Source organism: Alexandromys fortis, unplaced genomic scaffold (genome assembly GCF_014885135.2).
Source record: "Alexandromys fortis isolate MF-2015 unplaced genomic scaffold, M_Fortis_MF-2015_v1.1 scaffold_31, whole genome shotgun sequence".
NCBI classification, from domain to species: Eukaryota; Metazoa; Chordata; class Mammalia; order Rodentia; family Cricetidae; genus Alexandromys; species Alexandromys fortis.
This window is the reverse complement of record NW_026067974.1, coordinates 9505806-9532874: the sequence shown is the minus strand read 5'-3', so window position 1 is coordinate 9532874 and position 27069 is coordinate 9505806. Positions and strand designations below refer to the sequence as shown.

At 56.7% G+C, this 27069-nt stretch overlaps 1 protein-coding gene across 4 annotated transcripts in view; it reads left to right on the top strand.

The window, feature by feature from the left end:
- The first annotated feature begins 1910 nt into the window (after positions 1–1910).
- Srcin1 (SRC kinase signaling inhibitor 1) overlaps positions 1911–27069 on the top strand; it is a 72504-nt gene continuing 47345 nt past the window's right edge. For all 4 annotated transcript variants that reach the window (XM_050156760.1, XM_050156759.1, XM_050156758.1 and 1 more), the window contains exons 1-2: positions 1911–2246; positions 25123–25424. In XM_050156760.1, the coding sequence (XP_050012717.1) occupies positions 2066–2246; positions 25123–25424 (483 nt within the window). In that variant the 5' untranslated portion in view covers positions 1911–2065. The remainder of the gene's footprint in view (positions 2247–25122; positions 25425–27069) is intronic.

Here is a 27069-nt window from a genome sequence, read left to right as displayed (position 1 = left end):
GGAGGCGGGGCAGCACCTGAGGCATCTCAGGTGGAGGCAGCTGGCACGGGATCTTGCTGGGCACCATGCCAGCATATAGAAGCCGTCCTTGCTTGCTTCTGTTGGGTTAGGAACGCCCAGGCTGTTCAGGTCCTTATCATTCTCTTCCTTGCAGTTAAGTTCTCTTCCAGAGGCCTTGCTGGAGGGGCCATCCTTGAAGGGTGATGGTCAGGTCATTGTTTGGGACCTTGATGCATTTGTTTCTGTTCAGACTCTCTGTTTATTATCATGCTCCCATGAGGCCCTGGGGATGGCCGCCCTGGTGTATGTGTATGTATATATAGGGTCTTTGGGGGAGTAGAGGGCGTGTGTGTGTCAAATGAGTTCTTAGCTCTGAGATGGTCAGAGATGTGGAGGATTCATCATCAGGATGTGACCTAGGAACAGAGCATATGCCCAGAATGTGTGGGCTCTGGGTTCAATTCCAGCATGGGGAAAAAATAAAAAAATTAAATCAACAACAAAAGTAAGCTACACAAGCTGTACCTAGTGTCCAGCATCTGTGATCCCAGCACTAGGGAAACTGAGGCAAGAGGCTTGTAGGTTGAAGGCCAGCCTGAACTATACAGCAAGGTTGTTTAGAAGACAATTAACACACACACACACAAATAACAAAAGATAGCCACACAAATGAAAGACACTGGAACCTGGTGATTCCGCCTTGCCGTGGAAGGCTTCCTCCAGAGCCATCTTTGGAGCTGTCTACAATTCCTAGGTTTGACTACCTTTCCTTATCCAGTCTTGATCCGTGGAGTCAAGTGTTAAGTGCGGGAAAGAAACCATGAAATAGGAGAGAACAGGAGAAACATCTTTCCAATTGTCCCCTTGGTGAGAAGGCCCAGGTCCGTGGGAACTGAGAGAAGCCTTGTCCTAACTCCCTGCTTTACCGTCCCCCTGATGTCTGCTAAGGCTGCAGGGGTATGAGACTTGGAGAGCCAGGGCTGGGCTCTGCTTCTGTAGCTACAGGCAAGACGACAGTGGAAACAGCAAAGGGGCCGGGAGTCCTAGAGTCAGGACAACTACCGCTCAGGCTCTTGGATTGCGCACTGGCCTATACTTCTCGGGGCCTTCCTTCCTTTATTCCTCTCTATTTTGTTTTTCTTGGGCAAGGTCCCATCATGTATCCTTGACTAGTCTAGAACTCACTTAAGAAGACTGGACTGGCCTAGAATGTGTGTTAATCTCCTGCCTTTACCTCTCAAACCTAGGATGACAGGTTTGCACCTTCACTTCTGAGGAGTGGCTAATATGGCAGGATTAAGTTAGAGACTATAGGCAAAGTACCCACTGATGTCCTTCCCCTTGGATGGGCACAGAATAGGGACAGGAAGACTTTTTGTCTACCCTCCAGGAGGGGGCTCTGGGTTGGGAAGACCCCAGAGGCAGAGGGGTCTTATGGAGCAGTGTAAAGGTCTGAAGGGAGGAGAGGTGTGTGCCAGGCTCAAGGCTTAATGGCTATGACCCCTCCCATGCACAGGGCCCGGTGCCTTCTGGTGCCCATCTTGGGAAGGCAGCCAGGCAGGGAGCTGGAAGGGTGCCCAGTGAGTGCCCAGAGGCCAAAAGATGGGCACCATCCATTTGGCAGAGGGAAAAGCAGCTGGCCCAGGAGAGAAGTCATGGTCTTAACTGCTGGGGTTGTGTGTCCAGACCGTGTGTCCAGGACACAGTTCTTGGCTGTCCTCCTGACATGGCCAGCTGGAGCTGAGTCCCCTCCCACTGCCCTGTCCTGCCACCTAAGTTAGTGGAACTGGAATTGATTTGTAAGGGGCATTTGGGACCTTGCCCCTAGCTGGGCACGTGGCTGGCTCAGAGGCAGGCCTGGGGGCGGGCAGAAAAGCAGGAGAGCCCAGATTAAGGCTGGGACTGGGTAGATCACGAAGTGGGGAAACCGGTTTGACATCTGGGCCACTTGGGGTGGGGTCTCTTCTCCTGGGCTCTGTCTGCCAGCCATTCTGCCGGGTGGACTTCAGGGAAGAGATGTGGGCACTAGGTGGCCTTTTCTTGACCATTTGAACTGCTTTTGGGAATGCCAGGAGTAAATAAAAAGGACAGAGGGCTCAGCCCACCTGCCCCTCTCGAAGCGAGGATTCTGAGAGGAGGAACTGGCCACCGAACCCGAGGGAAGGAAGGAGGGAGAAGCCTGAGCACAAAAGGTCAACCCGTGTCTGGGTCCAAGTTGGAGATGGAGAAGTCTGCGGAATCACCAGGTAGGCCCCGTAAGGAGAACCAGGGTGGGAGTACCGAGATGGCGATTTGCAGACTGCCGTGGAGGTGGCAAAGGTGTCGCCAGAAGAGGCGTGAGAAGACTGTCTGGAGCGTCCTACTTTGGGTCCACTTCAGAGGGGATCAATGTGTCCTCAGTCGCGTGCAGTACCTGCTCGTGCCTGAGGTAGGGGCGGGAAACCGAAGTAGGGGCTAGGAGGCTGTCCAGCAGGGGGCGCCGGAGAGCTGGGTCCCAGGCCTACTGGTGGCTGAGAAAGGGGGAGGGGCAGGGGTGTGGGGGCGCGACCCAGGAGAGGCACCCTGGGGCCCCTCCAGGTGTAGAACGACTGTGGCGTTCCGAGGTCACCTTGGCTGAAGAGTGGTCCCCTTTCTCTTGTCCTTTCCCCATCCTCTCGTCCTGCTTCGCCGCGCCTGGAGTGCTTTTCTGTCCCAAGGCGTGCTTGGAGACCCAAGGAGTCACCTCCCCAGATGCCTCTTTCGAGGCCACTTCGGGGTCATTTGTTTCTAGCGGTTGGAGGACCGCTTTGGGTGGGGGGATAGCAGGTGGAGTGGGGGGCGGAGCATGAGCGCGCCCCGCATCCCAGTCCGGGCAGTGTGCTGTGGGATGCCGGTGTGCTGCTGGAGGGCGCGAGGAAGCGCTGCGCCCCTTCCCTTCCCCCGCTCCCCGCCACCCCCGGCGGCCCTTTGTACCATCCGGCCATACGCGCGTGCCCGCGTCGCGCGCGCTCCCGCCCGCAGTGACACACCCGCGCCGGCCGCACGCGCGCACTCGCGAGCACACACACAGAGACACACACACTCGCTCTCGCACACTCGGTGACACGCCCGCGCGCGCGCGCACCCACACGCCCGGCCGCCGGCGCCCTCCCAAGCTGGTCCACCCCGGCGGGGCCCGCGCCCCCGGCCCGCCCGCCTGGCACCGCGCCCCGGGGCTGGGGCCGAGCGAGGAGCCCGCGAGGCGGCGAGAGGGCGAGCGCCAGGCAGGCCGGCCCGGGGCCCCCGCCCCCCGCGCCCCCGCCCGATGGGGAACGCTCCGTCCCAAGGCATGTCCCTGTCTCTCTCCTCCCTAATGTGCCTCCATGCTTAAGTGGAAGGTATTTCTGTTTTCTTTGTGTGTTTTCCCCTCGGCCGGGGGCGGGGGCGGCGGCCGGGCCCGGGAGGCGGCGGCCGGCCGGGCTAGGGATGCTCTGGGCGCAGGTGTTGCGGGGGGCAGGGGACAGCTGAGCGCCGCGCTGGGGAGGAGCAGGGCGGCAGAGCGCTGGGAACCGAGAGGGTCTGAAGCTGGCGAAGCTGAAAACGGGGCGAGGAGGGCCTCTCGGTGCCCGGGGGGAGGGGACCCGGGGTTACAATGTAGGGGGGGAGGGGTGGCTGAAGGGGGTGGCGAGGAGAGTAGGGGGGGCAGGAGGGGGTCCATGCGAGGTGAGGCCAGGGATGCTGAGGGGGGAAGGGAAGGGGATAAAGGGAAGAGCATCATCCCCGCCTCAGCTCTCAGAATGGGGTGCAGGCGCTGGGCTGGTAGTGCTGGACCCTTCGCGCCAGTCCCTCAGGGAAGCAAGGGGCTGAGAGCGCTCTGGGTTTGGCTGTGTTGCCAGGATACAAGGCTGTATTCTACACCCCACCCCCTGCACCTCGAGGCCCTAGCCCTGGAGACCTCCTAGGCTCCGCAGCAGTTGCAGAAACTGGGGACCTGCTCCCCGCTCGCTGGGCGGGTAGGGAGGGCCATAGAGAAGGAGGGACTGAGGGAGGGGCTTCTGGATCTTAAACCCTCCCCCTGCAGAGGCAAGGGGCAAAGGAGGGCGCCCCCAGCTGGGGAGGGCGTCCGGGGTGATGAGGAGGTGGGGACTGCAGGGGGTTGGAGAAGTAGAGGGGCGGGGCTGGGGAGGGGACTTGTCGTGGCTCCCCCTCCTCTCCCACGCACCCCCCTGCTACGTCAGAAGCTCCCGGGCCGGCTCCGAGTCCTGTTGGTGGGGGCAGCAGGATGCTGGTGGCAGTAGAGGGGGCCGACCGGGTGCCTCCGCAGCTCAGCTGGCAGGGCCCGGTGGGGCGTGTGTGGCTGCTGGTGCGCGCCCCCAGCCCCACGCCTCCCCATGCAGCCCTGGCAGTGCCTCCGGCGCTTTGCCCTGGCCTGGTGGGAGAGGACCGCGGAGGGTCGAGCCCGCTCTCCCAGGGAGGAGGTTGGACCAAGGGACCCTGGGGCCCGCGGGGAGCCAGGTGAGCTGGTTCAGCAGTGTGAGCAAGGCTGAACTGCCCTTACAGCCCCTCTCAAATATTGCCATAACTGGGGCTCTGCAGGCTCCAGCTTTGAGGGAAGTGGGGTCCCTGGTGGCAGCTTTTCGGCTGCAGCCCCTTAGAAGGTGTTTGGGATGAAGGTGGGAAGAGGAGAAACTGAGCAGACGTTAGGTCTAGGGATCCAACTGTTCCTTTGGGTGGGGTTTGTGCCCTTTGGGGATGGGGTATTAAGATACCTTTCTCTACTCTGGTCATCTTGGTCTGGGTGACCTTGAGCCAACTGCTTGGCTGTCTAACTCTGTGCCTCAGTTTCTCCCCTTCCCTGTCCCTGCTGATGAGCCCGATGGAGAGCTACTAGGGATGGCGAGGCTGTTGTCTCTGGTGGCAGCTGGGAGTGTTGGTTTCTAGCATAGCTGGCGTGTGTTTGTAAGTGAGGGGCAGCTGTGGTATGGATACGGGGGTCTGGTTGATGCTGGCCGGTGTGGGAGTCACTCAGGGTAAGCGTCCAAAGTACTACTCAGCCAGGAGTGCTCTTGATAGACTGAGAGTTGGAGTGGAGACTTAGCCTGGTGTTGATGCACTGTGGGTGAGGACTCTGGACGTATGGGGAAGGGGTTCCCGCTGGGCTGCCTGGTACCCAGGCACCATTGGCTGCAAAGGCTTTGCCCTGGCTCCCTGCCACTCTGCCGTGAGGACAAGAGGGTCTTTGTCCAATGCTGCCCCCCAGTCCTGCATCTTTCCTTCCTGGAGGGCTTGCTATGACCCTGGGATGGAGGCTGGGGTGGGTCTCCCTTCTGGCTCCTACTCTGGACACCTGCCTAGAAGAAACACATGTAGTCTGAGGCTGGGAGAGGGGAGAGGAGCCTCATTAGGGGAAGGGTTCCTAGAACAAGCAAGCCCTCAGAGACATGCTCCCCCCTCAGACTCTCCACCCCCCCATCCCTCTGTTCACTTTCTACTAGCATAGGAGGTCTGGGGGCTCCCTGGCCTTACTTATATAGCCTCTTAAAGGTGAGTAGTGACCATCCATGGCTCCTCTGAGTGCCCCCCCTTCCTGTCCAGGGACCCACCCAAGAAAAGGGTTTAATTAGAACCATTGATTCATTTTTGGCTGCGGGCATCGATCTGGATGGTGTGGTCAGAGCAGGGGATGGGGGAAGGGGTGGCACAGGCTGTCTGCCGAGTGCTAACCTTGGCATTCTCTGCCAAAACCCCAGCCCTGGAAGTGCTGAGCAGGAATCGGGTTGGGCTCTGTGAAGCTCCCCACCTCCACCCCAGATAGGTGTTGGGGGAAGAGGAGCAGCCCAGCCTAGGGCTGGAACTGCTGGGCACTGTGCTCAGGTGAGGGGAAGGTTGGCTCACATGAATTTGACCTCTTTCACTGAGCTGGGAGCACAGCAAGAAGCAGTGGTGGTTGACAAGGTGCTGTGCCGTCACCGTCACGGGAGTCTGAAGGAGTGGAGTGGCCTGTGAGTGTCCTGGCAGGTCAGGGTCCAGGGGAAATCCCAGGCTGGCCATAAAGGCATCTCTTTCGAGGAATTCTAAGCACTTATCTCTAAGCTCTGGCAAGGAGATGCCTTTTCCTCCTTCATTTATGTTGTTCAGGCCCGGATAGGAACAGGGCCTGCCTGGATGCCCGGCTGGCCCAGATCTGGCCTGGCTCCCTGACCTTGTGGCCCCTGCCTGGACACAAGGTGCCAAGGTTGAGGCTTCTGAATCCTTGGCTCAGCTCCCTGGAGTTGGGGGTTCTGGGGATGAGTTGTGCCCCCAGCCCACGCCTGCTGTGGGTGGGCCGGAGCAGGTGCAGCTTCAATGAAGCACTCAGGGGCTCTTTGAAGACTCCTTAGCTGGCTTCCCAGGGCCCATTTGAGCAAAGATAATAAAAATCTGGCCGTCAGCGGGTTTGAGGGCTGCGCTCGCTTCCCCTTCTTTCATTCCCAGCTCTGAAAAGAGGAGATGAAGGCTTTGGATTTGGCTGGGAAGCAGCTCCTGCCCCAAGGGAGAGAGAGAGGCAGGAGCGAGAGAGGGAGGGAGGCAGAGAGGGCCGACTTCTTGGCAGCCAGTGATGGGCAGAAGCTTGGTCCCCAAGCCCTGCTGACAGTGTGGCACCTCAGTGGCAGGACTCCATACGCTGTGCCCCGACTCTATGTGGTCCTCTAGGTCCCTGGGACCCCACAGCATCCCTCTCTGCCCTCCTGTTTCCAAAGTCCCCTCTTTGCACCTCTGCCGGTCTCCTGCCTCACTCCCACCTCCCACCTCCCTGCCTCTCCTCCAGCCTGCCCGCGGCCCGCCCCGTGTCCCCTCTCCTTCAGAGGTCCCCTTGCTCTCTCTGGTGGCCCCTCCCCTCTGTCTGTCTGCTCTGCCCTAGCAGCAATCCTGCTTTCTAGGACTGAGTGGAAGGTTGCTGCTGAGGGAGCAGTCCCTGAACAGCCATAGCCGCAGCCTCCCTCGGCAGGGATGGGCCAGCTGACTATTATGGGCTGTCAGGTGCCATCACTGTCAGAGTGCAGGCTGGAGGGGCTGCTGTGCATTTAAGAGCACACTCAAGCCTGCTTGTTGTGGTGTGTGTGTGTGTGTGTGTGTGTGTGTGTGTGTGTGTGTGTGGTAGCTCTTCCCACACCACCTCACCTTGACAGTGGGCTCCTCATACCCCTGCCTCACACACTTCAGGAACCTTCTGGCACTCACCTCCCCACCTCCCCAACAGATTTTTTCCCCCAGCCCTTCTGGTCCCCGGTCCCTGTTCCTTAAGGGTACTTCTGTCACACAGCTGTCTCTCAATTCATGCCCATCAGACTACCTTCAGGCTCCAGGGAGGGATCCAGGAAGCTTCTGGGCACCATGCCACACCCTGGCCACTCTCCCCTGGTTAACCCTCCAGATGACAGATGCATCAGAAACTATCCTGAGCCTGGAGCCCTGCACTAATCCTGTCTCAGGTCTAGTTGTCTGTGTGACCTTGAGTAAGTCCCTTCCCTGGTCTCCTTTCTCACCTGAAATGAGGGGGCGGGGCTGGATGATCTCCAAGGTCTCTTCTGACATTCCTGCGCTGTTGTGTCTCTCTTCTGGGTGATTTGCATATGTTTTGCATATATTAATAGCGCCTGCTTACAAGGGGAAGGACACCACCCACATGGGGCTCAGAGTCCCGCCTATCTTTCCAGCTCCCCTCACCCATTGGCTCAACTCCCAAGGCTCCAGCTTCTTAGAGGGTGGGAACTAAGCATCCGGGAAGGTGGGTGTCTGGTCCCCAACCTCTCCTGTGTCCTTACTCTAAAGCAGGATGTATATGCATGGCCTTGGTGGGGAGGATGCAGCAGGACAGGGCAGTAGGGTGTCAGTTCTCTAGAGCTTCTTGTAGCTGCCACACGCTAGGTGCTTGGTTTGGCGCCTCAGGCCCTTCCGGCTTCAGCTCAGGCCATAGCACACATAGCTGTGCCCTTTCCCTCCTATTCCAGACCAGGCCCCTGAGCTCTAGGAATGAGAATTGAAACAAACCTTAAATATGGAGAGAAGAGGTTATTTCCTGCCTGGCCTTAGACTCTGTGTGTGTGTGTGTGTGTGTGTGTGTGTGTGTAGAACCCAGAGGTCCTGGTCTGCCCATCCTGATCTTATAACACATCCACAGGCCCGGCCTCCTTGCCACCCACGTGCCTTCCATACCTGGCACAGGGCAGAGCCCTGGACCCCGGTCCCTAGTCCTACTGTGGCTCCTTCCAAATGCATGGCCCCTGTTACCTAGGGCGAGGCTGGGATAAAGGCTGGTGGCCTATAAGAGATAGCACGAGACCACTGAGTCACGGTGGCAGCTTCTGAAGGAAGGGACAGACATGAACTCCGTCCCCAGGGACTGGCACAGAGAAAATGCAGCAAGTGAGAACAAGGTTAGACTTAGCTTCCAGGAAGCACAGACACCGAGGGCAAAGTTAGTTTCTACTATGAACTAGAGAAGAATACACGAGAGAATAGACGAAAAGGTCCAGCGCAGTGCCCGGCTTGGGAGAAGCAATCCGGGGTTCTGGGGAGGGGCAGAGACTGCCGCCCGAGGCTGGGCTTTGGGGAGGACGCGGTTGGGCAATTCCTAGAAGAAGCTTTTTCTATAGTCATGTCGCTACATCAGCCATTCTTCCGCCATGTACAAACCGGGCGCAGGGCCAACTGCCAGGACACCCTGCCCTGGTATGGTCCTCAGTGCTGGCAGGGTGTGGAGGCTGCACGTCTGCTCTGCTCCCTTCTCCTTCTCCCTGCATGGACAGCTTGGGAAGAAACAAGCCCACGCTGCAGCAGGAAGAATGGAGGTCAGATAGAGAGAAGCACTGCCCAGTCTATGAGGAAGGGTCGGCAGTGTGGGAGCAGAAGCTAGTTCATCAGCCATTTTCCCCAGTGGTCAGCATGGCACCCTCTCCCAGAAGGTAACTCTTGCATGTGACCGAGGGGTCCTGAGGTGTGGAACAAAGGAAGCAGTAAGGAGTCCCTTTTGTTCCCTAAAGAACAAACTTAGACTGGCGTCTCCTCTGTTGCTGTGAGACCTTGGCAACTATATTGCCCTCTCTGATCCTCAGTGTCCTTGATATCAGTAAAGAAGTTGGAAATGGAGGTTTTTAAGCTCCCTGTCAGTTGTCTAAGGTTCTCCCCACCTCCTGTCCCCTGAGATAAGAAATGCTTTGTCACATGAAGGGCGGGAGGAATACCTCCCAGCTTCAGCTGAGCCAGAGAAAATGGCGCAAGGCCAAGATATTCGGACCCACACACATGCACACGCTGGTGGCTTACTCCATGACTGACACACACCTTGCCTGCATCTATCCTCCAGCCTCGGGGATGGATGAGGTGGCTGGAAGCCCGGCCAGTCCTGCACTCCGTTCTATTGAGAAACCAGAATCCAGCCCTTGTTTTCCTTCATGCTGCGGGTCCAGCAGGTGGCCGGCCTCAGTCACTGCTCCCAGGTTTTCTGAGATCTGTGGTCAGCAGGCTCGGCTGCCTGCAAGGCCCAGGGTGGAATATCCCAAGCCAGGAGAGAAATTGTGTTCCTTGGGGTCTCATCGCTGGGGACCCCCAGAACTCAGTAAGCCTTAGACTTGGTCCGCAGTGAGGCCCCAGCCAGAGGTGTTTGTACATGGCCTGAGAGAAGGTAACATATCCTTGTCCTATGCTTCCCTACTTCAGTCTCCTGATAATGGCCAAGGGCTGGGTGTCCCTGGAGCGACCCAGATACAAGCCGCCTCCTTCTTGAGGAGAATTAAGCTCCCCAAGAAGGTGTCCAGGGCTCATAACAGCCCTTGGCAGACATAGACCCTCACTGCCAACCCCAGACCTGGTCCTTAGTAGCCTAGGCCTCCTGGTGTGTTAAACAGGAAGGGACTTCTGAGGGGCTCCCCTGCTTACTATAGCTGTATAGGGAGATTCAGGAAAGGGGCTCCTAGAGTGTTAAAGTCACCCACGGTGAAACCTTGTCACTCACCTGACAGCCCGGGGCCAGTCACCTGCCCTAGGACGAGGCAGGAAGAATGTGGGGGAAAAAAATCTACTGGAGCATGTAATGAACCACAGTCAGACTTCAGGGAGAACTTCCCAAATACTGATGCAAGGGGAGGTTGGATGGGAGGTAGTCCAGGAGCAGCTCTGGGGACACTCACTGGGGACATGGCTTCATTTTCCTGTACCTTAAAGTATTTATGGCGGCTGTCTGCAGACTCAGGATTCATTGAGAGAATTCAGGCAGAGGTGGAAAAGATTCTGCAAGAAACCTTGAAGCTCCTGAGACCCAGTGCTTCAGCCGGTGCAGAGGGCAGGACTCTGGGAAGGGTGGTGAGAAGGGGCTGGAGATGGGGTGCAAGCAGGGTTGTAATTCCAGCACCAGCGAAGGTGGCTCAGAGTTCAAGGTCATCCTGGACCACTCACACTGTGTGGAGACTGGGTTGTTGAGTCCTTCTTTACCCCCAAAGCAGTCAGCTTGGCCCTCTCACACCCACCATCCAGGGCACCCTGGGGTGCCGGATCGGTGGTGCATTCTTGCTTTCTTTCTCAGTAGTCTGCCCACATCTGGGCACAGCAGCTGTTTCTCCCCGGGGCGTCCGTGCGTCGGGTAATCGGTGGGAAAATTGGAACCAGGAGATTGGCAGGGTGCTCAGAGAGTGCGTGCAGTGAGTGTGGATGTACCCAGGCTAGCCAAGCAAGGGCTGTGCCCAGATGCAACGTCTCCAGGCAGGAAGGGGATTTGTACCTCAGACCCCGTGGCAAAAAAGAGGTGGTATCTGTTAGCGTGGGGTAGGATAGATTTAGGAAGTTCTGTGTAGAAAGAGAAGGGTTTGAGGGGGGATGTGGGGACCCTGCAAAGGGGCCTTCAGCAGAAATAGGACCGGAGCTTTTCACCACTGCGTGGCCAAGCAAGGTTTGCATTTGCGTGTGAACACCTGTAGGCTGTGTAATGCCCGTGTCCTCTGTTGGAGACCGCAGGACATTCAAGGCTGGGGGGTGGAATCAGGGATGAGGTTGCCAGATTAAGGAAGGGTCTTTGGAGCTGGGGGAAGGGCAGTGAGCAGTGATGCTAGCCTTCTGACCTTGACCCCATTCCTGCCCAAAGTGGGAGACCCAGATAGGGGGAGTTTTTGGGCCCCATGGGTGCTGCATTTGGGGTCTTAAATGGGCCACCCAAGCCAAGGGTCTGCTCCCTAGTCCCAGAAAGAGGACCAGGGATGTCTGTCTGACGGGGGCCCCAACTCTGGGGACCCCATGTTTTCCGTGTTGTTGCTGTCTGTCCTCCTGTCTGTCCCCAAGTGATGTCTTTGTCCTTTTATTGCCTGCCCTTCCTACTGTCCCTGGTCTCTACCCCGAGGGGAGCCCCTCACACCCTGGTGACCTCTAAAGGGACAGCTCCTACAGCCCTGTCTTGCTGCACCCCGCCCCCTGGCCCAACCCTCCTGCCCCTAGCTCGTTCAGCTCATTCACTGGTTTCCTCCTTTCCTGTCCCTCACCCAGGGCTCCAGCGAGCGGCGGGAGGGAAGCCGGCAGGACTCTGTTCCCTCTGTTTAAAGTCTCCAGGTTAGTAAGCCAGGAGGGAGCCCACCTAGTCAGCACCCTCCGCTGCCACTGGGAGGGCCGTGCCCAGGGGGCCAGGCATATGTCAGGGGGAGGGGACGGCAGATCCCCGTGAGGGGAGGGCGTCTTGCCTGGCAAATATGTGTCTGTGTGCACGCGTGCATGTGAGTGTGCCTGTGTGAGCACGCAGGCATGTATGTAGGTGTGTGTCTGTGTGGGCTGGGCATGGGCTAGAGGCAGGCCACCTCTGCCAAGACCTGAGGCCCCAGAGGCTCTGATGGGGGCGGGGTAGTGGTGGGAATTGGGTCAGGTGACCTCAGGACATGGTTTTTCAGTCTCTTGTCCCTTGGTATCCACTTCACTCTGAAGAGTCACTGAGCCGGCACAGGCTCCAGAGGGAGACCCAGCAGGGCCACGCCTTGCCACCCTGCCTGGCCATGGCTGCCTTAGGGAGCAGTGTTGAGTGGTGGGGGCTCACAGCATCTCTATGACAGAGACGTCTCCCTCAGCATCTCTGGGCAGGGGCCATGTAACCTAGCAGCGGTCTAGCCTCCAACAGTGGCATCCGTCCGCCACCCCAGTGAGGTGGTATCTTATTCACTGACATCTTCTTGGCTCGGCCTGCTAATGCTGGAAACCCCTTTGTACTGTCCTGTCCGTCCCTGTAGAGTGTCCTGAGACCCACGCACCCATGCTTTCACCCCATCGAGCAGGGACTCAGACTCCAATTCCCTGGAGGCTGGGAGCAGTACCATCCAGGCCACAGCTAAGGCCTTTTGGAACCTGAACTAGGACAGCCCTCTGCCCTCCTTCTGTGCTCAGGGCTAGCGGCTCAGACCACTGAGTCAGGATGGCCTGTGTTGAAATCCCCATTTAAGCCGTTGCAGCTGTGTGGCCTAGGACGAACCCCTTTCCCTCTCTGAGTCTCATTGTTCTGAGTCACGGTGAGAATGCACACGTGACAGGCCATGAAGAAGGACAAGCACTGGCCCGTGGGACCCTGCCTGAGCAGGGTGCTCTGGGGGTGGCTTCTCTTCCTGCCTCATGCCCAGGGCTGGGCTGGCTATGCCTAGGTGCTGTGTGGTACTGCCCACCTACTCCAGAGCTGAGGGGCTGTGGAGCCCATCTTGTCAGTGACTTTGTGTCCTCCACCCCCCATCCGCGTCCAGGCAGGCATGGTGTGTGTGTGGGGGGGCGGCGCTCCTCACCGCTGTGGCTGCCTCCACCGCCTTGATGGCTTTTTAATAACTTTGCTCTGAGACAATCTGCGGAGCGCTCGTTTGTCTGCCTCTTAATTAAAATTACCGTTTTCCTAAAAGAGCAGCCATGCTCCTGCCCTCCCCAGCCTCAGCTCCTACCCGGGAAGGTGGGGAGGAGCTGGCATACCCTCCTGAGAAGTCCTCCCTAGACCCCCGACAGATAGATCTCAGGGGGCCTGTGGGAGGAGGCCTGCTCTAGCAGAGGGGCTAAGGCCTTCTTCTTTTTTTTTTTTTTTGCCTATCTGCTTTTGGAATGCCCCCAGTGATGGAGGGATCCACTACTTCCTGAGACTACTTTCTGCATTCATGGAAAGATGTGGCAGCCCCCATCTTGCCTTGTTCTGAGCGGAAGGTGCGGATGGATTTTGGAATGGATGGGGCATTGTTTGAACTGCTGTTGGGTGGGAGCCAGGGCACCCAGGGAGGGCTCAGTGCCTATGTCGCTGTTTTCAGGTAGATCTGTGTGTTCCAGGGGCTCTGAGGGTAAGGCAGTGGAATGTGGGGTGCAGTTTCCCATGGTATGGCTGGTGTGGTGAAGCCATTAGCTCCTGGTGGTGGTGGTTTTGGGGACGTTGTGAGAGATGAGAAGGCTTAAGGTCTTTGCTATGGTTGTCCCATGGTTTGCTTCCTTTTCTGCTGTCCCCAGAGTGGGGCTGAAGATGCTGTCTTTTGTGTGTGTGTGGGGGGGCAAAGCAGATACGACAGGAAATCATGCAACATGCCCAGGATCAGACAGATGACCCGAGTTCCAACCCTGCCTCCTCTCACCGCCTGCCTTCCTCCCAAAGCCTGCCTTGAGTCTAGCCTCCATCCCTCATGTTGCTGGGGCAGTAGGGGAGTCTGTCCACTCACTGGAATGCAAGAGGCATTCCTTGTTAGTCCTGGCTCCTGAGAACCCACTGTGAGGTTCCCCTCTCTCATCCTCTGCCGCATCTTCACTGTGTCCTGACTGAGGTGTTCCCAGTTCTGCCAGGCCTGGCTTTCTGTTCTATACACTGGGTCTTCTGTGGCTCCTCTTCTGGGACTGTATCTGGTGTATATATGATCATGTCCACGGTCAGCACAGGCCTGTTGTGTGCCAGGCAGTTTGGAGGTGCCAGGACATATGGAACAGGACATGTGCCGACTCCTTCTGTGACCTTTGCCAGGCCAGGATGCCCGAACGTCAGGGTGACCACCCCGGGGACATGTACTGGTCACCTGTGGGCAGGCGAGGGCCCCCTCTTCAGATCTCCCTCCCCCTCTGCTTCTGTCCCGTCCCAGCAGCCCATGATGGCGGAGTGGTGACAGGTGCCGAGCGCCGAGATGACAGTGCTGCTCATTCCCCCATAATTACCGTCTGATGAGACGCCAGAATTAGCCACCGCGTGAGCACGGGCATCAGATGCGGGCACGGTGCGGGAAGTGGCTGGGGGCAGGGAGCCGAGCCCTGGGACCCCTTGGGAGCCCTGGGGTTCTGGGCAGCAGGACAAGGGAAGCACCCAGAGAGGGAAACGGGCCAGAAGGAGGAGGCGCTGTGTGGTTCATGTCCATCAGATGTCCGGTAGTTTGTGGTTTCCCACTCCTCAAGGTGACTGGGCATCTGGACAGGGTTGCTGGGGTCCCAGGCCCCTAACCAGAGACCCACAGGTAGAGGGAGTACATGCTGTGTGCACCTTGGCTCCACCATGCTGGGCTGTGAGGAGCAGTGGAGTTCAGAGCTGGGGGCCCCTGCACATAACCACCAGGCCGAGCCCTGAGGCAGATGGATGGCTGGGAGGAGCATGCAGGGAGAGTGAGGGTCACCTGGAGCTCAAGATGAGGCAGTGTGATACCCAAGAGGGGGCGGCAGGGAGGTGAGGCACTGGATACCTAGCTGGACTGCTTCTGTCCTGGGCAGCCTCAGGGGGCAAGCGTTTTTGGAGTGTAGGCAGAAGGAGGTCACTGGGTACATTCCTAAGACCTTGTCTGGACCCTAGAGCACTTCTGAAGGACAGCATCTAGGAAGGATAGTGACACCAGGGGCATTGCTCTATCAAGGCCACTGGAAGCCAGACCATGCAGGGAGGACCTGTCCCAACAATATCTTCATATTGGTGTAGCAGCCTCCCTCACCCCCAAAAGGAGAGAGGTCATAACCCTTTCCTGGGCCCTGTGAGAGTCTGGGCTCTCTCCTTGCACCTTACTTTCAGGAGGAGGAGTCCACGCGATGATAGACACCTTTGCTCTAGCGAGGTCTCCATTCCTGGAGGCATCCACAGTCTGGCTGCAGGGCTGGGGAGCAGGGAAGACGGTCTCTGTCCCAGCCTGGGACCTGGTGGGGGAGGACTCTGAGTCTATCAGGTTGAAAAGAGGGGGCTTAGAAACCCTCCTCCTCGCTTGCTCAGCCCATCTGCAGGTTGCTGCCTTCCTGTCTGTCCTCTTATGCCCATCCCTTGCTCCAGCCCTGGAGATCAGACCTCTAGTCAGAGGGTGGTGGGAACAGATGTGGACTCAGGAAGGTGGGAATCCTGCTTCTAGGAACAGGTGCCTCCACTCCTCCATGCCCGGCTTGGGCTAAGTCACTCTTCCCAGGCTTCCAGTCTCTTGATCTGTGCTCAGCTTGAGCGCGGCCTCACAAGGCTCCTTTGAGAGGGAAATGAGCCATAGCTGCAAATGCCCTTTGAAGTGTGGTGCCCGAGGAGGCGACACAGGGACAGGCCCTGCTCCAGGCTGCATTCCTGTTTTCCAGAAAGCCCACTGGCTCGCTTCAACCTCTCTCTTTTCTTCCCTCCTCTTTTTCCTCCCTCTCTTCCTCCCTGTTTCCCCTTTCTTCCCTTCTTCCTCCCCTCTCTCCCTCCCTCCCTCCCTTTCTTGTACCCAAGATGGAGCCCAGGGCTTTGCCCTCTGCCACTCCCCAGCCTTGTTTGCCCGCTTTGTTGTTCGAGACAGCACTGAAAGTTAACTCAGGCTGGCCTTGAACTCTCTCTGTGGCCCAGGCAGGCCAGGACTTGTGATTCTCCTGTCAGCCTCCTGAGTAGCTGGGGTTGCAGGCCTTCACCATCGGGCCCAGCATTTTTCCTTTAGTAGTTAGTGCTGGGGTGGAACCCAGTGTCTTCCAAATGTACTAGGAATGAGTCCCGCCCCAGCCCAGGGTTTCTCCCTCTTTACCCAAGGGGCCTGGGTAGATGGAAGCAGAAGGAAGACCCCAGCCTTTAGCAGACACCAGGGCACAAACAAGGGCTTGCCTCCTCCTTCTTGCCTGTTCTGGTGGAGGATTCAGGTTAGACAGCAGAGAGAACTTCCCCTAGCGTCATGTAATCAGGCTTGTTTTCCTGAGCCCTTTTGACCCTGGCTCCTGTGGCGTCTTCCTCCATACCTCTCAGGACACTAACCTTGTGTCCTATGGATAGAAATGGGGGGCAGGGACCTACTCTGGACGGGATGCCTGGGGCCATGTCAGCTGATAGGAGCCTCACCTGTACCCCCCAAGGAGAGGCCAAGTCCCTGCAGCACAGAAGCAGGACCCCAGGACACAACCTCAGCATTGGTGCTGGATCATCGGTTATCACCAGAGTCAGCAGCCTGGAGGTTGACTGGGGGTTTATTTTGTTAGTTCCAAACAGATCATCACTTGGGGAGGCAAAGGGGGGGTACTGGTTGGTGCCTCCATGACAGCCCCCATTGCCTTGGCTTGTGTTTTGAGATAGGGTGCCATGTACCCCAGGCTGCCCTTGCAAGTTTATGTGGCCAGGGATGACTTGGAATGCCCGATCATCCTGTCTCTGCCTCTCTGAGTAACATGATTACAAACACAGGTAGCCAGCCATCAAGCTAGCGTCTCAAGCTGAGCTGCACTGCTCCGACCCGGAGCTAGCACTGTCTCTCTGGGAACTCGGGCTCAGGTGCCGTGTATGGCCACAACCTGGCTAGGGCTCCTTGTCCTTTTGCCTGGCAGTGCCCGTGGACTGTGACACAAAGCTGTTGGGGCTGAACAGAAGCTGGGGTGGGGGACCAGGTGACCCAGGGTGTGTGTGCTCACAGTGACGGCTGAGGCTCGGTGCTGAGACTATGACAGGGTCACCCCCAGAGGAATGGTGTCCCTGAGGAGGCCACTGAGGGGTCTGGGGTCTGAGAAAGCAAGGTCTGCTGTCCAGCATCGAGGCCCAAGATAAACACCTGGTGTAGAATAGACTGAGGTCTCTCTCTGCCTTGTAGTTGCTGTCTCTGTGCCTCTGTTTATGCCTGCAGTGGCCCCGGGTGGGTATGCTGGAGGAAAGGGGATTCTGGCAGTCTCTAAGTGGGGAGGCTTGATGACTCCCTCTTCCTCCCCTTCCCCCATTGCTGCTTTCCTCTGTGAAGTCAACAGGACATCTTCCCTGGGCGCATGAGCGGCGGTGATGCTATGCAGGCAGAAGCTTGTTAACACCGTTCTGTGTGGGCCCACGCCAGGGCTGTTCCAGCCTTTCCAGTCCCCGCTTCAGATGGAGGGTGACTGCTCCTTCCTGCATGTCCACCTCCCCTTTTCCAGGAACGCCAATTAGGCAAGGCTTCATTGGAAGCATTGGAAGTGAAACACACACACACACACACACAGCCCCAGCTGACAGCTAGTGAGAGGCAGTGAGGCTAGGGGTGGATGAGCAACTGGCCTCTGCTCACCCCGGGGACCTAAGTCGTGGCCATGAGCAGCTCGAGGAGCACCTGTCCGCACCTGTCCGTGATCAGCTTTTTTTTTTGGAACAAATGAGAGGACTGAGGCCTGCAGAGCTGCCTGACCTCCTCAAGGTCGTAAAACTAGTTATTGGCAGAACTGGGTTTGAGCGGAGCTGTGTTAGCTGCAGACTCAGTGATTTTTTGGTAACGCCACAGCTTTGCCTGCTGTGTGTGGGAGGGAGGAGCAGGGACCAGAGGGAGGGCTGCGAGCTTGAGGTTTTGATTTTGTGGCTCATTTGGAAATGTCTGAATGTGTGGTAAGGTTGTAGTGAGACAACCTTGAACTCTGTAGGTGGACCCCTCCCAGGCTGGCCTGGGGACCTGGGGTCAGGCTGGGCCGTGACCCCTGGCTGGGTCTTTGGGCCTGAGCACTTCTGTGTTATGATCTGAATTGGTGGTAAGCTTTTATGCCTCTGGAGAGGGACTCTCCTGGGAGCTGCTTTCTGGGAAGAGGCATGGAAGCCCAGCACACTTGGGTTGTGCTTCTGTCTTGGCCCCTGGCCTCTTTGTGATTGGTCAGGTTTGGTCTCCAGGCTTTGGGTTCCTTTCTGTGAAAAACATTTGGCTGAAGTAAGAGCACCATGGGGTTTCTTCGACACTGATGGGGTCAGCAGGAGGGCATCATTACCGTGGGCTTCAGGCCTCCCCGTCTAGGAGGTAGGAGCTGAGAGGGGGTCACAGCCTACCAGGGTTACTGACCCACCTGTGCTGGTCTAGGAGAGTCAGTAGACTTGTGTGTGCCAGGTCTGACTGGCTCTTCCCGGGTCCTCAGCGCTGTCTGGTGATAGTTAGTCCTGGGGTATCCTTCAGGACCATTTGGTGTGTGTGCAAGAGCCATGCCTGCTGGAAGAAAATCTTATTTAAGGGTGGAGACAAGGCCCCACCCTGAAGAGGCCCTCAGTGCCGTGAGGAGGCCCCAACCTATGGGGTAGATGAAACTATAATGTCAGAGAAAGGCTGTTTCTGCCTAGCGAATAATGCTCCACTGGAGGCTGGGGTCCAGAGGAGGCTAGGGTGGGCTAGTATCATGCTGTGCTCAGACTAAGGGGGCAGGGCTGTTCCTACTGGGCTCTTGACGAGTACCTAGACAGCTAGCTAGCTGAGGTGGTTGAATGATCCTGTGGAAAGCAACAGAAACTCCACAGGGAGCTGGGGAAAGCGCAGACCCCGCCCCACTGCTCCTCCTAGGCAGGTAAGCTGTCCCTCCCCGGCCCTGAGGAGGTCCTTTAATTAGATTCCAACTCGTTTAACCAACTAAGTGGCCTTCAGTGGGTTTTAAATCTGTGCAAATTGGTTTGTGTTTTTCTGCCTGTGTGAGGTTGTGACTGGCAGGGCCAGCACCAATCCTCTCTCCTCCTGGCTTCTCCGAGGACTCTTTCACCTCTTGTCCCCCTTGATTCTGGATGCCCAGCTTCCTGGGAATGGAAGAGAACACAGGGGCACAGGTGACAGTCTCCCTCCTGTCCCTTATCCCTGGAGGGATACACCGTCCTTAGTCACCCCACCTTCCAGGCCCTTGTATTCCCAGGAGGCGAGACTGGTCCGAAGCTCTCCACTATGGCTCTGTAGATCACTGAGTCGGGTAGGGGAGCCCTGGCTGTATCACCAGCAGACATGCTCTTGCCTTGCCCACCTCATGTCCATAGCTAGGGAGTCCCAGAAGCTGAGTCCACCTTGAGTTCTGCCTGGCCACTCCCTCTGTCTTCCCAGGTCCAGATCAAAGCCAGCCTTCCTTGGGAACCCAGTGGTGACGTCTGGATTGTCAACCACCTCCCTCGTGTTTCCAGCCCCCCCCCTCCAGATCTCCCTCTCACGGGACGCCCTCCTCCTTCTTCCTTGTCCTCCCTCTGGCCCGGATGAGGTTCTGCCAGGATGGCCTGACTTCTAGAGAGTGGAGTTGGGCTGCAGAGCTTAGAGAGTTGCAGGGTGCAGGCACGGAGGTCCCTGGCTGGGAGCTGGCTGGGAGCTTGTGTCTCAACCTCTCTCAGGCTTGCTTCCTCTCCCCTCCAGCCATCCTTCCTCCCCACCCGCATCTCTGAGGCTCTTGTTGGAGTGACAGGAGGCCCAACAGGGCGCTGGGCATTAGCAATTTAGGGGGATATTACACAGGAATGTTTACAGAAAGGCAATTGCCTGGAAAATGACTTTGGTGGCTGTGGCATGGGGTGGAAAAGCTGGTTCTAGAAAACAGAGGCAGATGGGCTTCTGCTCCAAGGACCCACGGATATAGATAAGCAGGGAGAGGGGCAGGGGCACCCAGGGGCCACAGCATTGGCCTCCCCTGGGTGAACAGGGGCAGGCATAGCTCCTAGAGCCTTGGCATTTAAGAAGCAGATCTGGCCTCTGACCTTTGTCCTCTGGCCTCTGGCCTTCGAGCGCATCATGCTTTCAGACTGAAGCAGGTGTCAGTGGGATGGATGGAGCTGTCAGGCAGTATTAACCACGGCAGCGCCTCAGGGCTGCTCCTGGGTGACTCAGGCGCCTCTTGCTCTGTCTGTAGAGGGGATACAAGGAGCTGTTGCCTGCACTCACGTGTGTGCTCCTGAGCAGGGTCCTGTGGCGTCTGAAGCAGGCCCTCTTCCTCTCCTGAAATCTGTCACCTTCCCCCATCGCCCCGACTGCTGGTGTGACTTGCTGTCCACTGACAGTGTCTAGTCCCCCTCCTTCTGCTACAGCCCCTTTTCCTTCAGGCCCCTGCCTCTGTCCAGACGGTGGATCGGGAACACCTGTGACAGCCCCCTCTTCCTAGAGAGTCATCTTGCCTAGCCTCGTGGTGTCCATGCCAAAGGAGCTGGCTGTGTCTGAGAGTCCTTTCCTGTCACTTTCTGTCACAGCAGCTCTGATCTCCCCTCCGTTTTCTCCCTCCCCATCTCTTCTGAAGATGATGTCATGTTCCAGCGCTGCCCAGCGACAGGCAGAGGACAGAGTAGATGGTGACATCCAGGGTAAAGAAGCCAGGTGGGGCCGAGAGTGATGACTTATGAGAGGATGTCATTGAGATGCTGGGATCTTCAGTCTTCTGATGAGCTACAGTGATCTCATGAGAAAGAATGCAGCGGAGGGTAAAAATAAATCAGGCCCATAAATAAGCTGGGGGAGGGGTCTGGAAGCTGCTGAACAAGTAACAATGTTTCTATGAAGCACCTGCTCTTTATCACAGCCGGCCACTGGGGGGCGCCCACTGCTTCCCATCACCCCTGTGGGACCGCCTTCCCATTCCCTTTGCCCAGGCTGAGCTGAGTGAGGTGACAGAGCCCTTTTCTCCAGTCCTGATGCTCCATTCTGTAACTCCCTGGCATCTGCCCAGTCACCTCGACTTTCCCATTAGAACATAATAAATAAATAAATATTTTTAAAAAAAGAATCTTAGAGCTCGGCGTGTCTGTGCATGCCTGTAATCCAGTACTTGTGCAGGTGGCAGAGGCAAGACTTTGAATTTGAGGCCAACCTGGGCTACACAGTGAATTTCAGGATAAATGTGGAGACTGTGTCTCAAAAAAAAGCCAAAAGGGGAAGGAAAAAAAATCATAGTTGGCCTTTTACATATAGGTGCCTCAGAAAGAAGGGAGATCCTGTACCCCTCCTTTGGCTCTCTGGCTTTTCTAGTGCCACACCCCTCCCCCAGCACGCCCAACCTCCCTCCCCCACTTGCTGGACTCCCGGCCTCTGCTGCTGTCTCCTCCATCCCCGTATTCCTCCCCGCCTAACCACCTAACCGCAGCCAGATCCCTGAGTAGCATTGATTTGGTCACTGGGCCTGGAGCCTGATGCCAGCGTACTGGACTCATCGATCGCCCTGGCTTTTTCCCTTAAACTGTGCAGTCCGGAGAGAATCAGGGCAGCTTGGAGGCTGTGCTGGTGGCTGGAATTGGCTCAGGGAGAATGGGGAGAACAGTAATCCCCCTCCAGGAATGTCTCCCACTGGAAACGATATGCTTTCTCCAACATTGTCACTTTCTCCCCTGTGGGGCAGGGCTTTGAGGGCAACACCCCCGTTTACAAATTAGACCCCTGACTCATCAGGGGAGGGCCTGCTTGGCTGAAGGTATGAATGATTGGGGGAGAAGCTGATTCAACCCAAGGGAAGGTGGCTTGGCCACAGTCTAACTTCTGGTGCCCTGGCTCTAAAAGATGGAGGTGCTGGGATGCAGCTTAGTTGGTAGAGTGCTTGCCTAGCATGCATGAAGTCCTGGTCTTGATCTCCAGCTCCGCTTAAATCAGGCATGGTGGCTCATTCCTGTAATTCCAGCACTCATAAGCAAGAAGAGAGGATCGAGGCTACCCTTGGCTACATAGGGAGTTTGAGACCAGCTTCCTTTATATGGAACTCTGTTGGGGCGGGGGAGGGGGAGTAGACATAGAGAAAGAGGATGAATGAATATAAATGATTCTCCTTTGATCATTCCTGAACTGGCTCCCTCTTCAGTCCAGGTTGGCCCTCCCTGCTCCACCAGGCCCTGTAAAAAGACATTCCTTATATACCCAGTCAGACATCAGGTCCTGGGTTACTTCACTCTCTGAGCAAAGCCTCCGAAGTCCTTAAACAGATCCCACAGCCTTTCAGATCCCAGCCCTTCCTCCTCCCTGCCATCACCATCCTGGGAGAATTGGGTAGCTCCTAGTGTTCCCCATGGTCATCATCTGCCTTGGGCTAGTGCACTGTCTCCCCCACAGCAGAAATGCTGATGCCTTCCCAGCAGTGAGGAAGGAGGGCTGGTGTGGGGAGCAGGGGTGGGGGGAGAGCTTCTGGAGACAGAGTGAAGTCCATGTGTGTCCAGAGCCCTCTGGGGCAGAGGGGGCAGGAGAAGAGGTGGTCTGGGTCCAGAGTTAGGGCTAGAGACAAGGCCAGGTAAAGCACACATGGACAGACGGAGGACTCCGAAGTGCCCTAGCTGTGGAGGTCTCCCCTCCTGTCCTCAGTAGGGTGTGGCCTTCTAGGTGTCAGTAAGGGTGAGTGAAGGAAGGAGGGAGGTGGGGGTCTACACTTACAGAGTGCTCAGCCTGCTTCCCCATATTCCCCAGGCCATCCTGCCTGGCCTGATTACACTGGTCACCCTGGCTCGCCACAGGGTCTGACGCTGTCAGGAAGACGGCCTCTGTATGCTTAGCCTTACTCAGTCAGCAGACTTCTTTCCCAGTTTCTTCTGTTATCAGGGAGCTGTTTGCCTTGTATCAATTTAATATTGCTTCTGTGAACACAGCTTCACTTTGAACTTGACTGTATACACTTAAGAGGAAGCTTATCTCATTACCACACCAGGAACAAGAGCTATAAAACCAGCGATTTGGCCCCCTCCCTCAGATTTTTTTCTAATTCTTATAAAAATAAAAGTATAATCAATAAAGTATAAAACACTCAGCTCCAGTTGAGGCAGGAAGATCATAGATCGAGACCAGCCTGAGTTATATATCAAGACACAAAATAGTTAAGTAAATCAGCTATGTGTCATATGTGGGGCTGGAGAGATGGCTCAGTGGTTAAGAGCACTGCCTGCTCTTCCAGAGGTCCTGAGTTCAATTCCCAGCAACCACATGGTGGCTCACAACCATCTGTAATGAGATCTGGTGCCCTCTTGAGGAAGAGACCTGATTGGTCCTCCTCATCAACTTAGACCATGAAACTCACTATGGACAAGTTCAACAGAACCGCCATATATGGGCTGCCCCCCCCCAAATTAATGTATACATACAGACACACACGTATATAGATAGATATGGGTGTAATGTCTTCAAAGTCATCTCTGTGTGTTTGGACCTCACTTGGGGAGCCTCACAAAGGAGAGTAACTGTGATGACTAAAGGGTGCCTGGGAGGTCGGAGGTGGTGACTCAGATCCTGAGCTTTGTGGGGGATGGGACCAGACTGTCAAGACAGAAACCTACCTGATGTGTTGTGTGCTCAGTGTTCGCTCTGCTCAGTACACGGTATCATCTGTCCGGGGAGGTGTGGCAGTGCAAACCTAGTCACATTGGGGTCATACCAGGCCTCTGCTACTCCCCGTAGCTTTAGACTTGTCATTGGGTCTCTCTGAAATGGGGACGACAATAATACCTACCAGACAGGAGTGTCGAGAGCCATGGCAATGGTGGGCGTCCTTCTAAGCCGATGACTTAAGTGCCTATGGGAGGTGTTGTCCTTGTGGTTTAGTGAGAGAGGCTGGGTTGTCTGGAGCTAGAACCCCAGTTGCACATGCCAGGGCCGCAGCCTGGAAGAGTGTGTTATATGTGTTAGGGTGGCTCCCCCCTCTGTGTGTGTGTTGGTGGGTGGAGTGTCCATATGTTGGTGGTGGTGGGAGGTTCTGTGTGTGTGCATATGTGTGTTGGCACTGAGCTAGAGAGCTAGATCCCCAACCTTAACCTTATCTTTTTTTTTTTATTTTTAGTTTTTCGAGAAAGGGTTTCTCTAGCTTTGGTGCCTGTCCTGCAACTAGCTCTTGTAGACCAGGTTGGCCTCGAACACACTGAGATACGCCTGCCTCTGCCTCCTGAGTGCTGGGATTAAAGGTGTGCGCCACCACTGCCTGGTCCCTTATCTTCTTTTTCCCCAGTCTGTTCTTCTAGAAGTTCTCTGTAGTGGGACAGTTGCTCACATGAGTGCAAGCCTAGCTGGTGGGGCCTGACGCTCCAGTCCTGCTGAGGTCATGCTTAGGGGTTGCCACTCCATGGACTGGAAGGCTTAGGTGGGACGTATGGAGACTGCTGGCTCTCAATGGGGTAACTTCTGGGGGACACAGCAGGCAGGCAACTCTGTATTCCTTGTCTGGAACATGACTGATGTGGATACCTAGCAGGGCCTGCTTTCCTTGGGGGTAAGGGTGGGGGAAGCAGTGCCAGGCAGGAAAAGGAGGCTGAGGGAACTTGGGAGGGGGTTAAGAGTGTGGAGACCTCAACCCCCGGCCTCCCCCGCCCACTTCTGTTTGTCCGTTGTCCCCTGTGCGTCACTTCTGGGTCTAGAGCTTGCATAAATGTTGGGAGGAGAGCTCGGAACAGAGAGGGGAGCGGGGAGCTGACCTGTTTTGTCTGCCTGCTTTCTCTTAAGTTTGTCCTAGTCCATCTCTCTATCTTCTCTGTGCTCAGCCTTTACTGTCTGTCCATCTGTCTGTCTCTGGGTAGGGAGGGAGGGAAAGGGAGTCTCTCTGCCCCAGATTCTGGGCCTCCATCCATCCTTGGGAAGGAGCCCTGTGACTGACCTTTGCCCTCACCCCACCCTCCTAATTCCTTGGTCCCTGTCCTAGATAGCCCCAGCAGGAGGATACAGCCCTGATGTGCAGGTCTGAGGAAGCCACTCATAGCCCCAGCCTCTCATTAGAGAGTGTTCTAGACCACAGTGTGGCTCATTTCCCTGTCTTTAGGAAGGGGACCGAGTATGTAGTTAAAGAAGTGATCAGGACACCTCCAATACCTCTCCCCTCTCCCTGTCCCCACGTCAACTTCCCCTGCCTGCTCCAAAGCCCACCAACGAGCAACCTGCATCCAGGACCTGCTCCTCACCCCTAACTTGGAATTCTAGGTTCACCTCATATACTCTCTGCCCCCTTTCCTCTCTCAAAGGCCTCTCTGCCCTCGTCAGGCCCTGCCCTGCCCCACAGGGATCCCTGTAGAGATGGGCAGCCCCTTGGCATGGCATTCTGGTGACCTTAGATCCTCTCCCCCTCTCGCAGATCCGGAGCGGAGCAGCCCCCCCATGCTGTCTGCCGACGATGCCGAGTACCCTCGGGAATACCGGACCCTGGGGGGTGGGGGCAGCGGAGGCAGTGGGGGCCGGCGCTTCTCCAATGTGGGGCTGGTGCACACCTCCGAGCGGCGGCACACGGTGATTGCTGCCCAGAGCCTGGAGGCGCTCAGCGGGCTCCAGAAGGCGGATGCTGACCGCAAGCGAGATGCGTTCATGGACCATCTGAAGAGCAAGTACCCCCAGCATGCCCTGGCCCTGCGAGGTCAGCAGGACAGGATGCGGGAGCAGGTGAGTATGAGCAGGGGCTGGGATCTCTAGGTGATCACCCAGTATTTTATGGCTGGGCAGAGCTGTCAGCCTGGAGTTGGGGAGTACTGTTCCCTGGGCCGTGGCCCTCTTTGGTCTTTCCTGGAGCCTGGGGGAGAAAGGAGTGGGGCTTAGTCTCCAGGTCCCTGCCATCTGCTTGACACATTGGAGCATGGGTTTGGGCAGAATGTGGGAAGAAGGTGTGTGTCTTGGAGGCCAAAGGGATGATTCTGAAGAAGAGAAGGGATTGCTTTTGGTGCTGAGGGCACTGGGCCTGGACCCATGGGACAGTTGAAACGCTTGGCCATGACACCTCTCTCAGGCTTGGGGGCTTCAGAAGGCTGGATCTAACCCCTCCCCAGTCCTAGCCTTAACAGAACTCAGAGCTGGGGACACTACTTCCTTTGAGAACACAGACTGGCCGTGTGACTGAGCCGGAAGCCTGTGTGTGCCTTGGCTCTCTCCTACCCCCCCCCAAAGGCTTAGGGAGAGGCTGGGCCTCTGCCTCTGGCCCAGGACCTGCATGGGTGGCTTCTCCTCTCAGCCTTCCCCAGCCTGGACTCCTTCATGTCCCTCTCCACCCAAGCACTAGCTTCGCTCTGAATTCCTTCTCTCAGGACTAGCGTTCTATGTCTAGGCCTGCATTGGCAAGGGGGCCATTATGGCTGCTGTGTCCCATCTCTGGGAATCCTGGCATTGTCCCCTCTGGGAGAAGGTGCACAGGGGTCCACTCACCAGTGTCCTTCAGTCACACTGAGGAGTGTTGGGCCACAGTTCCTTTTTCAGGTGCTACTCAGTGTGACTAGGGATCAGAGGAGGGACATGCCCCCTTATCGCAGCGATCAAGGGCACACTGTCATGTTTTGGGGACCTTGCTTGTCCCCCAGACATCCTGTCTAGTTCAGTCTGGCTTTTGCATTTTCTAGACTCCAGAGTCCCCCTGGGAGCAGGATTCAGGTTGGTGAGGATCAGGAGGGGCTTTAGACTCATGTAGGGCCCTGATCCCCTTCGCTGGGGGAAAGAGAAGATAAAACTTTGTGTGAGGGTCCTGGTCAGTTGGGAGGGGGCTTAGGATGAGGGATGTCAGTTACAAGGCCTTATTCCGGGAAGGCAACCTGGAGGAAGCGGCACCTGTGTGAAGCCTAGCAGAGCTAAGGGTTTGAAGAGAGGTAGAGAATGCTGTAACTGCAGGGTGCTGGGGAAGCACATGAACCTGAGTCGATTTGGAACATGGCAAGTCTTTCTGGGTGGTACAGAAGACTGGGGGTGGGTTCAGGGGGACATGCGGTGCCAGAGTGGGGTGGGCCAGCAGAGGACAGGAGAGTTATATGTGTTATGTACAGTTATTGACTCTGGGGGTCGGGAGGCTTGAGCAGGGGAAGGAGGAAGTGAAGGAAAGGGAAGTTTGGACAGAGGGGCAGGGGGGGCTAGGCAAGGGTTGTTGGTTGTCTGGAGCCATAAGGGAATGACAGAAAAGAACACAGCTAAGGGCCAGCCTGGTAGCAGGAGGCTGTGGGTTTGATTCCCAGCACTGCACAAACTGTCTGTCTTGGTTGCTGCATGCCTGCAATCCCATCATTCTAGATGGGGAGGCAAGAGAATCAAGTTCAAGGCCATCCTCAGCTAC